The sequence below is a fragment of the Calonectris borealis genome, chromosome 3 (assembly GCF_964195595.1).
Source record: "Calonectris borealis chromosome 3, bCalBor7.hap1.2, whole genome shotgun sequence".
NCBI lineage: Eukaryota > Metazoa > Chordata > Aves > Procellariiformes > Procellariidae > Calonectris > Calonectris borealis.
The window spans coordinates 109,111,439-109,126,970 of NC_134314.1; the positions used below are offsets into that span (position 1 = coordinate 109,111,439).

Consider the following 15,532-nt stretch of genomic DNA (forward strand, 5'->3'; position numbering starts at 1 on the left):
ACCTGAAGCATTTGTGAATGGGCCAGTCTCTATGATAAGAAGCAGAGAACATAGGTTCTACATAGGTTTTTACACACCAATGAGAAATTCCCCTTTAGCTCACAGGATGGCTGCTCACTGAGTCCCATCCCCGCTGGAAAGCTTGAAGTCCACTGAGTTATATCATAAAAAAACCCCGAGAGCCCATCAGTGATCTTGAGAAAGTGTTCCTCAGGCAAAACCCTTCATCTGTTGTCACAAGCCTGATTGAAACTGTTAAACTCCTGGTGAGGATATCTACACCTTGGAACAGACCAGAGACCTACTGCTGTCCCACAAAGTGCTGGACAAAATCTTCAACATGGACCAGAACCCAGGCAGCCATGCTCAAGAGAATATAAAACTTCTTATACTCCATGCATAAAACTCCCCATCCCACTGGAAGTCCCTGAGCTAACCAGCAGTGCTTATGGCTTACACCTGTTCAGATGTGACCTATGTCACAATAGCTGCTCATTTTCACCCAGCTGAGACTACAAAGCTATGGGCAACTGTAGCAGAGAAAAAAGGACTGAACAGCTTGTACTTTTGGACTTCTAACTCATTTTTAAAATTGGTCCCTCCAGATAACGGGTAGAACAGTATAAGAAAAGCATGCATTTCTACTGTTCTTGTGTTGGTAAACAGAGGATTTCATTCCTCACAACTGTCAAATAGATGGGTACCTTTCTCCAGGATCAAAATTTATGTATGCTGGCAAATCAGCCTCTGTCGGCATCACCATTCAAGCAAATCTCAAGAAAGGGGAGCAGCATATGTTCTTCTATTTCACAGCTTTCTGAAAAGGCTGTCTTACAATACATAACATTTAATCCTGTCTGAACCAGCTTTTATTGAGAAATAAAAAGTATTATATAAGTGGCAAGAAATTTGGTCTGAGGAGTAATTTCATTTAAGGCAAAGCATGACAGCTTTGCAGTAGTTTACCTGGTAGACTGATGTCGTTCTCAAGTCACAGATCATAATTTGACACTCTCGGACATAATCTGAGAGAAACAGTCTGTACACAAAAGGCTCCCGTCTCATCTCACACTCATACTAGAAAACATGTCCAAGAATAATGACCTTGAGGGAGTCAATCCAAGGGTATAAAGAAGGGAATCTGGTCTGTCCAAACATTGCTTTAAGTTGTAACTCAGATACCCGAAACCCACTAAGATCCACACAGTAATCCATTCCCGCTTACCTTTCAGGATTGCTTAATCTTTCAGGCACCTAAATTTAGAGGTGCTTCACTACACAGACAGGATATTTCCTTATTACATAATTATAGTTGCCTGTTGCTGCTCATTAATGCTCCTCTATGGAGACTGGTATCTCTCTCCCACCTGCAGTTCTGCTGTGGTTTTAGGCTTCTGAACTCTGCCTAGGTCCCTCAGAGAAGCCATGATCAGAGGATGACAAATTTAATCTTACATGATGGTAACAGTATTCAGCTTTTAAATAATAGTCTCTGGCAGAATATACTCACCCAGGAAATTGAACACAGATACTGGGTTCTGCTTTGCGTGAAATGTACTAAACCATTAAATGTTTGTCCTCCAAAAAGGGAGAAGCAGAAAGGATGCCAAATGGATGAAGATACCCAATGTTTCCTACTGGTTCCTCCCAGTCTCAACCAGAGAAATAGATGCTCAACTTAAGCAGACTTGATCATTCCTAGAAGGTCTGAGGATCTGCCTGTCCACTGACTGCAATTGGAAACTTACATGGCTATGTTAGGTAAACTGGATTGTTTTGGGTGAAGCACCTTAGATGCAATGGACCAGACTTATGGCAGTTCTGGACTGCTGTAGATGGACCAGAATATGACAAAAGAAATGACAAAATTGTGCCTGTCCGTTCTGTGTCCTCCTTCTACAAACTGCGAGGAGGATAAAAGTTTTTGAAGGGGAGAAGGAACAGGGTCTCATCTTGGCAGACAGCAAGAGCCTTGCAGTGTTTGAGTAAGGCTATTGGAAGCTATGAGGCAAGGCAGAAAGAGAAAAACAGATCATCATGTGGAGACATTGGGACTGGTTGGGCAAGAAGATTGTGACCAGTGGGAAAAAGGGGGAAAAAAAGGAGACTATATCTGTGAGGTGTAGGAATGGGCCTGCAAAACACAAACAGTTTAAAACAGCAAGCCTTGAGCATTTCCAAGCACAGTAACTGATCTACTGAACCATGGTATAAGAGGACTGAATAATCCAAGATACTATACGTCACAAGAGTTAACTCCTAGAAACTTCATCCTGCCCCTACTTACAAAAAGTGGTATGACGCCCAGGAGCATCATATAATGCCTGTGATCAATAATTAGTTCATGCTGGAGAGGAGAAGACTGCTTAAATCGAAGTAGATGATGGAAGTGCACAGGAATGCTAGATGAATAACAAAGTGCTCTATGCCGTGTTGCAAGGTAGAAAGTTTCACAGAGAAAGGGACTGTAAAAGGGGAAAATGAGGTTACATTAAGAGAAAAAAGAAAAAGGAACTTTTCAACAGCTAAAGAGAATCTCCATAAGCCCCATAAGAGGATAGAGACATTCAAGACTGTTAAAAAATAATCAGTGGCAAAGCAAACGGCCAGTGCCACAAGATCACCGCATGTGACACTGGCAGCTGCTGGTGTAATAGTAGAAATCTATAGCCTTCCTGATGTTTTCAGTAAGTACGTTTGTTTCAATGACAGAAAAGAAATGAGAAAAAAACACAGATAGTATGAAATTAATACAGCAAGGACCAAACCAAGTCACTCTTTCTTCCCTACAGATTTTGGAGGATGTTTGGAGGTGAATTAAGATCTGCCTCTAAATTTTGTCATTCAGGTCCGTTCCCACCAAAAGACTTCATGACAGGGAAGAAGAAAAGAAAGACGAAGACAAAGAACATCATTTCAGTGGCAGAGAATTATCAACAGGATACGATTCAGAGCAAAGGACTTCCATTTGACAAGCAGTTGGTGTTAGTGGACAAGCACGGTAGAAATTGATTCTAGTCAGGTTGCTTTCTTTATCTTACATGATGCAGCTGCCTGACACTATTGCAGGTTTACTGCAGGTTAGTATCTTTGTTAACCTGTTAACAGTCACAGGTGAATTCTAGAATGAATCTCTGAACCTTTAGAGATCGTGCTAGAGGTGCTGCCAAATCATTTAGACAGATGCAGACTGACAATAAGCCTAAGCCATACTAGCCTAAGGCAGCAACAAACAACTGAACTGGAGACAGACCCAAACCTAAAGCTGGGATGCAATCATCAAGGGATTGAGCTCCAAATTTCCACTCATATCTCGCATTTCTTGGAAAACCTCTTTCTTGGGAAGACTGAGACTAGAGAATTTAAAGTATAAACCCTGAGCTAGCAGTTCTAGCTTAAGGTCATCTCTCTTCTCAAACTCCAAGACAACCGACATTTAACTTGCTGCTAGAAGGCACTTTCCATAACAAAACGGTGCTAGACAAGTCTGATGTGCTTATGTGGGAGAATCCCTCGTGGCTAGCACTGGACTTCAAAAGTGAAACACAGTAGAGAAGAACCATGTGCCTTTCAATATCATTATATATTTAACGTTATATATATTTAATGTTTTGTTTGGGCTCCTTACACAGGAAGTTGCAGCCATTGTGGCTGGGGTATCTGCTCTACATTCAGGGCAAGCGTGCATGACTCGCAACAGGGGCGGGGGGAGGAGGGGAAGTTTATGCTTGCAGAATTGCTTTGGGCCACCCCAGTATATCTACTATGTTTCTTTAGTGCCTGTCCTCTTTCCTCACCTATCTCGTCATTGCTACAATAGGGACAGATTTTCCCGACTACCTTGGGAATAGTTTCCATATTGGGAGGATTTACTTACTGTGGATTTTCTCTCTCCGGGCTATACAGTTCACACTGGGCGAGGTTAGGGGATGTTACAGAGCTTGGCACAGACACATGGGGTTGACATCTAACAGTCCAAAGCTGTTTGGAGGAAGAATGACTGCATGAACACTATGAGTTGGGAAGAAAGGAAAACAGCTACGTGCATTAAAACATGAAGACTGTCAGTGATGAGATCCTCACGCTTCCTATTAATGTCTGCAATTGGATGCACACTGGCTGTAAAGGTGAAGGGATGCTTTAACTGAAGCCTGGAAAGGAAGGCAGGAGCTAGGGGAACAGATTTGTGCTGGAGTCCAAAGCATTTCTTGGTGATCTTGGTAGCATCACATACGCTCAGGACATAGCAGGACACAGCTGCAAATGCCACTATTAGAAGTCGTAGGCTAATAGAAATTTATGGAAAGAGTAAGATTTCCTGTTATTTTGACAAACTTATGTAACAGAAGATGAATTAATAAAATATGAGGCTACTATTGCTCCCACTGGAATCAGTGTAGGATTTTCACCAGATCGGGCACAAAGAATCCACTTCAGCTTTTTTTTTTTTTTAATGTCCCTCTGAAGTCTGTAACAAAACTAGTCTGGAGTCTTATGTGTGCGGGATATACCCATGTACTATGCCAGCAGTAAGTGTAGCTCTCATTTACACCAGGAAGAGCCCACAGAGTCAAACCCAGCCTCATGTGACTGTCTGACACCTGTCAGATGGAAACAATTTATGAGGTCTCAGTGCCACAACAGTCCCATCAGAACAGGGTCTACATGGGCCACAAGTGGTACTTAATGAATAAACTGTTCCTCTGCACAGAGGTATGTTTGTCTCTGTGAAGAAACAGGGCTCCCAGCCCCAATTTCAGCTGATACTGTCACATCTGTGATCCAATAACTATAACCTCTGGTACATGAATGGAATTAATTGATCTTTTCTGTTAGGAGAAAACTAGACTCCTTGAACCAAACTCTGCTTTCAGTCACAACACATGAAGCAATGCTGGATTTACAGTGGTGTACTGGAGTGCAGACTGCAGGGCTCCTCCTGCCCCCAGGGGACTGTTAGTGAGCAGCAGCTCTGCTTGGCTCCTTATTGTCTTTGTTAATAACACTTCTAATTTGATTTGTGTTTGGGTCTATTTTTGTATCTCTCTTAACATGCTTGTATGACACTTAAGACGACTGCTTTGGAAAGGATCCAAGCTTGGGGGTGGGGGGTGTTTCAAAGAGATGGATTGCTGGTTACTGTAGGTATGTAATTGGTATTCAGTTTGCAGGTTTTCTCCTTTTCCAAAGTCAGAGGCAGACTGCAGTGTGCCCAGTCCTCAGAACACTGTAACAGAGAAGCACCATTCTTTCATTTTGCAGGATCTCTAATTCTCCATTGACTGCATAAGAACAACTTAAATACTAGCACAAGCAAGGAAAGAAGAAAAAGTTATTCTACAACAGCAGAGCAAACTCATACAACCAGCTGATCTTGAAGTTCCCTTTGGCCTGACAGGACTTCCCTTACTCTTTAGCATATAACTAAAAATGCCCATACCTGCAAAATGTTTGAAATAGAGCTTGTTTATCCACTGTGGAAACCCAACAAAGGGAAAATCTCCTATCAGAGCTCCTTGAAAGTCAGCTAGTGACTGTAACACAAATGCCTTCTCCTGCTCTCAGCTATGAGATTAGCCTCCTCTGACTGGTAATTTGGTGGCCATGAACCACATATTGGACTCCTCCAGGCCTGACTCATAAAACGCTCAGGATACTGATCAAAGCTCCAAGCATGTACATCCCACAGCAATGTCCACATGCAGTATAACTAACCACAAAGGCTTCACAAAAAGAACACCAGCTTCTGTCAAAAGGTCCAGCTTAAGTCTTGACAGCACTGAGACAAAGCTATTTCACAAACAGGTTCTCTGTTCATGCTTGCTTATCAAGGACCTGGCAACTATAGGTACTCTTTTCAAGACTAGAGGAAGTCAGACGCCAGACTTCTCTGGTTTTAAGAGCTACAACAGTGTGGAAGGCCCACCCATCTGCAGGAGGTCCTGCAGTCTTGTTGCCACCTGGGCCAACTACAATACCTACTCTTTCACCAGACATCCAGGAGATTAAGGTATCTCAACTTCTTAAGACTACTAAGTGTCTGCCCTTGAGGCACAGCTGCAATGCTTGTCTTCAGTTTTACAGTGCTTGCCTCCTGCAGCACTACTATGGAGAGAAGTCTGGAGAAGGCTTGGGGAGGATGCGTCCCCAGTCCTGTGTGTCAATACAGTGGTGTGCCAGGGGAGTCCTGCAGTCTGAAATACCACTTTGAATTCAGGTTTGCTTTGGTTTGGCTCTTTTGTTTGTTTTTAACCATTTTCTGGCTCAACTGCAGACAAATAACATTAAGTATATGGGTTCTGTGAGCTGTTTTCATGCTGAGAAGCGAAATGAATATTTCAAAGATCAAATCTGAAGAAATCTTAGTATTCTTAATACTCACAAATATTACTGCTTTTTATAAATGATAACCTTATTTTCCTCAAAAAAAATTCAGCCCTGGGTCACTTTTTTTTACCTAGGTCCCAGCATACTTTTTCGTTAACGACTGTCTTTCCTCACTTAAGCTCTCCAGCACATCGAATCCTGTCTCCTGAATAATGGCAAAGCACGCAGTACACGGCTGCTCAGTACGAGATGGTTTGCATGGTTATCACGCACCACTTGAGGAGCGTGGAACGATAACAGCAGAGTAATGTTGCCACCAATTCACTTGTTTAGAGAAGCTTGGAAATGTCACAACTCGTTACACGATGGAATCTTTAATATACTCTGAGTCAGTCATAAGTTTTGCCTTAGGCGCCTGAGAACTTCCATGAACACTGGCAGCACAGAATTAATGATGCGGTTCGGTCTAGGAGTGGCTGTATTTTCATAGCAGGTAGAGTAAGCCTTACATATTGCCAACTAATCTTAAAGAAGTAAATGAATTAACTCACATTTGTCAAATGCTTTGAGATGGAAATGCTTTATGTTCCATAAAAGCACAACCTGTTATTAAGTATTTCTGATAAAATATTGTTTTAATTAATCTTAGTCTTCGATTTTCTATTTGGGCTATTCTCACAATGGCCTTTTGCCTGCTTTTAGTGTAGGTAATGTGGACACACCCACACAAAATTTCCAGAGCCTTTATCCGTTCATCATCTGGTTCAGTCTATAAAGAATTATATCACTGCAAGTTATTGATAGTGTTCCAGCTGTGGATTCTGCTTTGTACAGGCTCTAATTAGTCAATATTCATACCATAAAGATATCTCACCTGACTGTAGTTTGATCAACCAGTAGAGAAAGACAGAATTCATGTCAGTTACATCAGATCTTTCCAAGAGAAGGGTGCAGGCCTCCAATAGCTTTGCATCTAGGGGATACAGTAGGCTGTCATGAACTATTTTGATAGAAATAAAATGTCACCGTAAAAAAACAATAGCCAAGCCAGGTTGGCTAGTATAGTCCAGAAACACGTCTAAACTGTGTGTTTAATCAAAAAGAAGTCAGAAGATTTTTTGGGTGAAAGGCACTCAGAATATAAGCAAAGAAAACCTGTTATTGAAAATAAGAGATTTTAGATGGGGTATAAATGTTTTTATGGTTCAGAACCCAGCTATTAGAAAAACAACAAAAAAAAAATCTAGGAACAGGATTCTGCATCTGTGTCCTTTAGCTCACCTAACTTTTGCATTGTACTAACTTCGTTGTACTGATTTGTACTGAAATCGATTAAACTGTTGAATCATGTATTTGCCAGGTGGCATTCCAGTGGCATATATAAAGTACTTCAAGATTTTCTGTTGGGGTCTAAATTCCTAGCAGGAATTCCTCAGCAAAAATACATCTTCAAAATGCACAATAAGACACAGGCTTCCCTCTCTCTCTTATGCAAAAATCCTGTATGTGTGTCACACTTACGTTTTATATCAGGATTAATGCCTTTAATATTTTTCCTGTTTTCTCTGCTGAACCCTATCTGCAATAACCAGCCTCGCCATCATTTTTAACTACAGACACGATCAAGTTCTATTACCATTTCATCCATTAAGCTGTGTACCGAACAATAATTACCAACCCTACAAAAGGGTATTTCATCTAGTGGTACTGATGTGAATTAAGATACATTCCCATATTGCCCCAAACTACGATTAGCTTTTCAGGGGTATATTTTTCTTTTCTCTTCCTTGTAATTCTCGTGGCTCTCCTCCCTTTTCCTCCTCTTTCCCCTTACAGCAGGGTTTTTCAAACAATAAACGAGCGTGGGTTTAATTTACACCTTTCCTTACACCTTCAGAGCGCAGCTATTTTTAAAACCGCACAGGGCATTATTTTTCACCGCTTCTATGCTCTCTCGCATTGAAATGGCTTTTCCCCTTCCCAAAGATTAAACTGAACAGCTCCTTGCCCTCTCCTCACTTCCCAGGCGGGTCTGGGCGAGCAACTGCCTGCCCGCGGGCGTACGCCTCAACTCGCCCGCGATGGAGCCGCGCTCGGGAAGCGGTCCGGCAGGCAGCCTGCGCACAGCCCAGCCCGCTTGCCCCGCCGCTTACCACCGTCGCCCCGCCGATTTCGGACGAGTTGGCCAAATTCGGTGTCGGCACACAAGCCGGCGGACCCTGGGCGGAGAGGGGGCTGTGTGAGGCGCCGGGCATGCAGGCAGCCCCGACAGCAGGGGTGTGAGGTGGCGGGGCCGGGGGGAGGCAGCGCGGCCGTTGGCTCAAACCGCCTCAGGCGCGCGGAGGCATTTCTAACCGACGGCTATAGTGACCGACTGCGGAGTAAGGCGAGGCGGGAGGCCCGACCCGGGGGACCGGGAGCCCGAGGAGCCGGGGCGGGGGACGCGGAGGGAGCGGCGCCGACTGACTGGAGCGCGGCCGGCGGGGCGGGAACCCGCGAGGGGCGGGGGGAGGGGAGGGGTCCGCGCGGGGGGCACCCAGGCGCGCGCGCGCGCAGGCGGGGCCGCGCGGCGGCGGCGGGAGCGCGCGCGGCGGCAGCTGGGAGCCCGGCGGGGCACCGCTACCCTCGGCCGCGCCGGCCATGGATCCCTTCCCCAAAGAGGGCGAGAGCGCGGCGGCCGGGGAGCCCAGCCGGGGCGCTGCCCCCTCCAGCGGGGTGGTGGTGCAGGTCCGGGAGAAGAAGGGCCCCCTACGCGCCGCCATCCCCTACATGCCGTTCCCTGTGGCTGTCATCTGCCTCTTCCTCAACACCTTCGTGCCGGGGCTGGGTAAGGAGCTCCACAGCCCCGGGCTTGGCGGGAGGGCGGCGGGGGCGAGCCACGCGCGGGGCTGCGGGGCGAGCGTCTGCCGGCGGCGGGGCGCGTCCTCCCCACCTGCCGCTACTTTATCCGGGCCGGCGCGCGCTTCTGTGCGGGGCCGCCCGGGGAGCCGGACCCCGCCGCGGCCGCAACTTTCCCCGACAGCGCCGCGGGGAGGGAGGGAGCGAGCGAGCCTCTCCGCCCCGGCGGAAAGTTTTGCGGCAGGAGCGCTCGTCTCCGCCGCCGCGGGGTCTCCGAGGGAGCGGCCTGGCGGAGAGCCGTTGGGCCAACAGCCGCCCGTCCCTCCGGGCAGCGTCCGCGCACCGTCGAGGAGGTGCGGGCTCCGGTTCGGTCCCTGCCTGTCGTCCGAGGAAGACACGCCATCCCGCCGCGGCAGGCAGGGACCGGTTCGGTCCCGGCTTCGCTCTGTGACTCAGCGAGGCAGAGGCCGGTGTCCGGTCTCGGGGGCTGGGCATCCCCGCGCTTTCCGACCCTTCCGGGCTCTTCAGGCGGGCACGACCCGACGCTGGGAATCCTGTGGTTTAGGGGAAGGGCTTCAGCTGTTAGGGCTCTTGCGAACTGTAATTTTAGTCAGGGGACCGAGGCGAAGAGCGACCACATCACTCACCAGCAAAGGCGAGCTTTCAGAGCCCATCTTCCCGAGTTTCCTAAGGAGTCCCCCGAAAAACATTGGTCCTGTACCACTACTCTAAGGAACTGATGTCCAGAGAAACGGTGGGGATCCACTGGTTTTGGGTACGAAGTCCCTAGCGAGTGACTCGGGTAACGCATCCCTAAGCTGTGGCTGTAAACCCTTCTGTATTTCCCTTTCCTCCTTTTTAATTAGGAAATACTTGCTTACTGCAACTGGAGCTTAGAGTTTGAACACTACAAATGCATCTGGAACCCAAGGCTAAATACAAGTGTTCTTGCTCAAGCAAAACAATCACATTTAAAAAAACCCAAACAAAACCAAAAACCATTAGTTGATACCTTGAGTCTCTCACAGTCCATTCCTGGCCACTATTGCCACTGCAGAAGCCTTCCTTGTAGTATGGGAGTATCTCCCAGCTTGCCCTGCTTTTAAAGAGCTACAGCCCTGCCCTTAACTGCTTTATGTGTTTCAGGTGGCTTAATTCTTTAATGAATCTGAAATTCTTAAAGTTCTTCTGATTAAAGTATTACCTAAGTCTGAGTGGTATACTGTGTGCAACATGTACAAGCCATTGGTATTCCAGTGTGTTTGCTCTGAACCTATGGATGTATTCCAAAGGAAAACTTCCACCTTTTGAAATACCTCAGAATTTTCCTGTGGAAAGAATGGCATTGGTATATGGGCTTCCAAATCTAATGCTGCATGCTCAGGTGTGTTGTTTTCACAACCCTTGTGTGCAGCCACCTGAAAAACCTGGAGTGATGAATCAAACAGAAACTCTCCGGTTGAGGGCTTTCATGGGGTTTTAGGTTATTGTTATTTAGCACTTAATTTCCCACCATCTTCAGAGAGAGGTGTTCAAAGCCAGAGCTTTCAAAGTGAATGTGGTTTTCCATTGGCATTGAAGACACTACATCTTCACTGTATATACATACAAGAAAAAAACTGACTTACCATACCCTTTTCCTCATTTAAATGATCTTACACTTCACAGCACACTAGAAAACCCTCAATGTTCTTCCATCATCCTAGGAGGGTAGATCCCCATAAGCCATCCTCATGCCAGAATTGGCTTGAGTGTTATCTGCCCAGAGCTCTTCTCTGGCTGCTTGCTGCTGCGGGGCTGCTGGAGGTAGCCAGCATTGTGCCTTCCCTCACACGGAGGGGGTCAGTTAGGAATGACAGCAGATAGCGCTTCGTTTCTAAAGGCAGGTGTATAGGGCTCCCAGTCCCTGCTGGCTTGAAAGCTTGAGAGTTGAATCTGCATTTTGCAACCGTGTTGGTTGTGTTATCACTGACTGGCTGGACCAGCCCAAAATGGTTTTAATTCTACTTTAGTTTTTTAACAGGCGGAGTTTTTTTTTTTTAAACTTGTTTTCCATTTAATGCGCTGATTTTAGCGGTACTCTCTCTCTGCCTGTACCACTGTTCCTCCTGATCTTCTGTTGCAAAAGTAGCAAAACAAACAAACTACAAATTAAAAGAAATCCTTCCATGTGGCGTTCTCACAGACTGGCAAAATTGTTTTGGAGATGCATCCCAAACTCTGTATGCAAAGCATAGCGCTTAGTCCGTACGTAAATGAACCATTCTCTTAATGAAGCTGCTAATATCCTATGCATTTTGATAGAAAATTTACTCCAAGATAATATAGCCAACTAGAATATAGCTATTTACAATCTCAGCCATATCCTGTCGTATATCACATAGCCCACACACAAGGGGAAACAGGAGGAACACAAATCTGCTGGCAGTAATAGGGTAAAAAGAGATCTCACGTCATTATCGCACTTCAGCCATTTCGATGAACTGAGCAACACTTGTAAAACAAATAATATTTGCAGTGGTGTGAAGTATTCACATCTAGGATACGAGCCTGTTCCCAGTGAAGTAAATGGCAAAATTCCAATCAATTCCTGTAGTCCAGATTTATAACATGTTGAAATGATGTTTCACAGGCTTGCCGTGTATTTTGCCTGCTTAGGTGGAGAGTGTGACTGTGTTTATGTGGTAATGGAAGTTCTCTATTTTTCAGTCCCCAAATTCATTCCTCATCTGTTTTGCAGGTAGTTGTCATTCATGTGTAGGCTCTGCAGTGCAATTGCAATACAGGGTCAGAAGCCACCAGAATAGACAAGAAAATGGGCAACACCGAATAAACCAAGCATTCCACTGCTTGGACACTGGTGCATTTGAGGTGTTCATTAGTGCCCAGTACCTCAAACCGCTGATATCCAAATAGAACTTGCGCTCTGATGCAGGCTACCAAATACTCAGGCAGTCTCTCAGCATCTGAAAGCCTCTACTTTTTTTTAGTTAAATTATCTTTTCTATGTTATGGAAGTCATCTATGAGGGTGAAATCTGAGAATTTTAAACCTCCAGTTTATTTTTCCTTTATGCTGTCTATGTTTTGCAGTAGTACTCTATTTGGACAGGAGAAGTAACACTTTCTCTTTGTTTATAGTCAGTTTATTCTTTCAGTTGGTTAATTTTCAGGGTTTTATGTAGTAACCCAGAACTGCAGGTTTTAAGATGCATTGTAAACTGGGTTTTAATTACTCTTTGCATATATGTTACAAAAGACTCATAGGAAATTTTTCATACCCAGGGGATATGTTAACTTTTGCCTTGCCAAAACTTAAAATTCAGACCGAATACAACTTAAAAAAGCTTGATTAGCCCATCTACTTGTAATCTGTTTTGCAGAACAGCCTTGAAATTACACACTGCTTCCATTCACTGTGATAGACGCAACCACTTGGGAGACGTTCTGGATCAGAATTTTCCATAGTCCGATGCGGTCTTCCTCATCTGCATCTGAGAGGGCTGCAGGACTGACTGTAATGAAGGTGTCCCTAGCTCAGGTTCATAAAAGGAGCAGATAGTATGAAAGGGAGAAGAGGGAGCTGGTGTCCTCAGCGAGTGCTGTAGCAAAAGCCATCGTGCCGTTGGCTGCCAGCATTCCAGCTCTGCCACAGGCACCCTGCACCACGGACACTGTAACCTCTAGTTTTGGCTTAGGGCTTCTGGAGCAGGCTCTGAGGCCTCAGGGCCAAATCGACGAGCTCTGGAGAATGGAAGATGATGACACCAGCAGAGATAAATGGTGGTGTATCCTCTCTTTTTCAGTTCCCGCAGGATTGAGCAGTGTGCACCTCCAGCTGGTACGTGCTGCAGATGGCAATTGAGAGAAGGGGCTGGCCGTGCCCTTTAGCTGGCAGACTGTGTTCTCTTGGAGCTGCCGTGTGCCAGTCAGCGTGGGAGAAGATCTGGCTCCCTGTCATTCCCTGAGCTGATACATGGGAATCTTGCCCTCCTTCCTACCCATTTTTCCTTCCCGCAACATCACGTGTGTGGGAGGGGGGAAACAAAGGGGGAGAACTTGAGGGAAATGTGAGAAGTGAGTGGAATTATCTGAAAGTATGAGGTATTCTCCAAGATTAATCCCTCCTGTCAGGAAGGGGGTGGACTTTTGGATCACAGCCTGAATTATGCATGTATACTATTTTTATGCAGGGAGTAATTGAAATACGTAGTATAAAATTATGTTAGTGAAAGATAGGAGAGCAGCCATCCATAAGCCATGAAATAGCCGGTGGAGGAGATCATGAGTGACAGCCTCTCACAGACAGCTAGAGAAAGAAGGGATGATTCCCAGCCCGCTGAAGTTTTTTCTTCTGCAGTGTACAGCTCTCCTGTTCCTGGGTGTGTCAGCTCCATACCAAGAGTCTTCTGCCATCTGTTTATTCTGCTTCAGTCTTGATAGAGTTGAAGGGCTAGACCTTCAGCTATGTAAATACGGCTTTAATGCTTCATTTATAGAAGCCAAGCATCTGCAGAAGGCTCTCATTAGAAGCCATGGCTCTCTTCAGCAGAATGGGATCTCTTTAGCAGAATGAGCTCTCCAAAGAGCTGAATAGAAGTACGGAACACAACACTCAGGAAAGTTGCAGGGATGAGAGCTGCATAAAATTGTCAATACCCATTTAATTTTTGTTGTTGGAATAGTAAATAGATGCCTCAAGCAAACATCCATCGCCTTCATTATTGAAACAAAGAATTTCAAGGAAAAAACACATTTTCTTATCTACAGTAGAACAAATATTGCAGAAAAGAAATTGGGGCTTTCGAACCTCTGTGCATTAAAATCTCAAACTTGCTTTGGCATTTATGATCCTTTTTAATCATTTTTTTTCCTACGGACATGCAAATCAATGAATCTAGGTGATTTACAAGCTCATTTGTGGAAAACAAAGATTTTTCAAAGTGTTTGTATGAATTTGTGTTTCTGAACTTTACTGCCGGAATTCTTTAGCTAACGTTGCCTTTCAGCCTATGATATATAGACCACTATATAGTAGTCTGCAGAAACAAGCTATTTGTTCATGAGACCATAATTAACCAAAGCAAACCTATTGTCGGTACTCTTCACTCTATTGGGTTTTGTATTTTCCACTGAAAAGATAAAGTTCTTTATGGTAATTTCTTCATCTGCTTGTAGAAGGTGGGAAAGGAGACCTGTGATAAAATGTGTGTGTCCAGGTTACTGCTCCATTGCTGGCAGCAGTGTTATCAGCTGTGCTGTAGATGTTCCTCAGGGTGAGGTAAAGTTGGGACAAGAACAACTGAATCTGCAGGTTTCTACTCCTGCAGGTCCTGTTCTTGTCAGTGTGGAGAAGGCCATTGATTTCCTCCCTTTTTTAAAAAAAAAAAACCCATAGATTTAAGTGAGAAATAGAAGTGTCTTATATAACTAACTTGGCTGATTGTATTGAACAGTCACTCAACGATCTTGCCAGCACAGGGTAGTCTGGAATATTTTTGTGCCATGAAGTGTCTGGACCATCTAGTATGACAAACAAGCTTGGAAAACTCAAAACTGATTGGCAGATGATTTGTGATCAGAATAAATGCCAAATTATTTCAAGTTTGTAGCTCCTCGGTTGAGACAGCTCCAGCCTATGTGTCTGATCAGTAAAAAAACAACAGGGCTTTATCTCTGCTGAGGGATCTGGTGTGGCCCCTCAGTATTTATCCGGTGTCCAATGGCATGCCCTGCTGTATTTAAGGAAAAAAGCTGCTTTCTGCTTTAAGGCTGTATTTTATTAGCCCGTACTTGCCTGAATACTTAATATATTCTTCTTCTTCCTCCCTTTACTGTGTTTTACAATGGATCCCTTTCTTGAGTTTATCCGCTTAGCCATAATGGTCACATATGTACAGGCTTTCTTAGGCATCATCCTCCCATGGTCCTTGCTTTGCAAACGCTGTTATGGGCATACACAGCAAAAGCACAGCAACGCCTTGTTCTTGACTACAGTCTCTCACACAGTCCAAATATTTAGTACTGTTTATCTCCTTTGATCAGTTTTTGCTCTTCACTTGTAGTTGGTAAAAGTCAGCTGTTGAGCTCTACTTGTGTTTATAACGACTTTTTGGTTCATTTCACTGTCAAGCTGTGCACTAGCCTAGTGCTGCTGCTTTTGAATTGCTGTCAGTGCCAGACCAGCTTAAATACAAACAAGTTTCTCTCCCCTCCCTCATGCCTTCTGTTTTCATCAAAATAGAAGACAAAAGAAATGGCCAGTGACATTTGTGTTCGGTGGTTTTTGTTCACTGCTGTCGTTGAAGCAGTTCTGTGGCAGTATTCATTACTTAACGAACACGTAAGGAGACAGGGTTTGCTCAGCA

At 44.9% G+C, this 15,532-nt stretch overlaps 1 protein-coding gene across 2 annotated transcripts in view; it reads left to right on the top strand.

The window, feature by feature from the left end:
- Positions 1 to 8,891: 8,891 nt before the first annotated feature.
- The window catches only part of STUM (stum, mechanosensory transduction mediator homolog), a 51,406-nt gene continuing 44,765 nt past the window's right edge, over positions 8,892 to 15,532 (top strand). For both annotated transcript variants that reach the window (XM_075148166.1, XM_075148165.1), the window contains exon 1: positions 8,892 to 9,154. In XM_075148166.1, the coding sequence (XP_075004267.1) occupies positions 8,968 to 9,154 (187 nt within the window). In that variant the 5' untranslated portion in view covers positions 8,892 to 8,967. The remainder of the gene's footprint in view (positions 9,155 to 15,532) is intronic.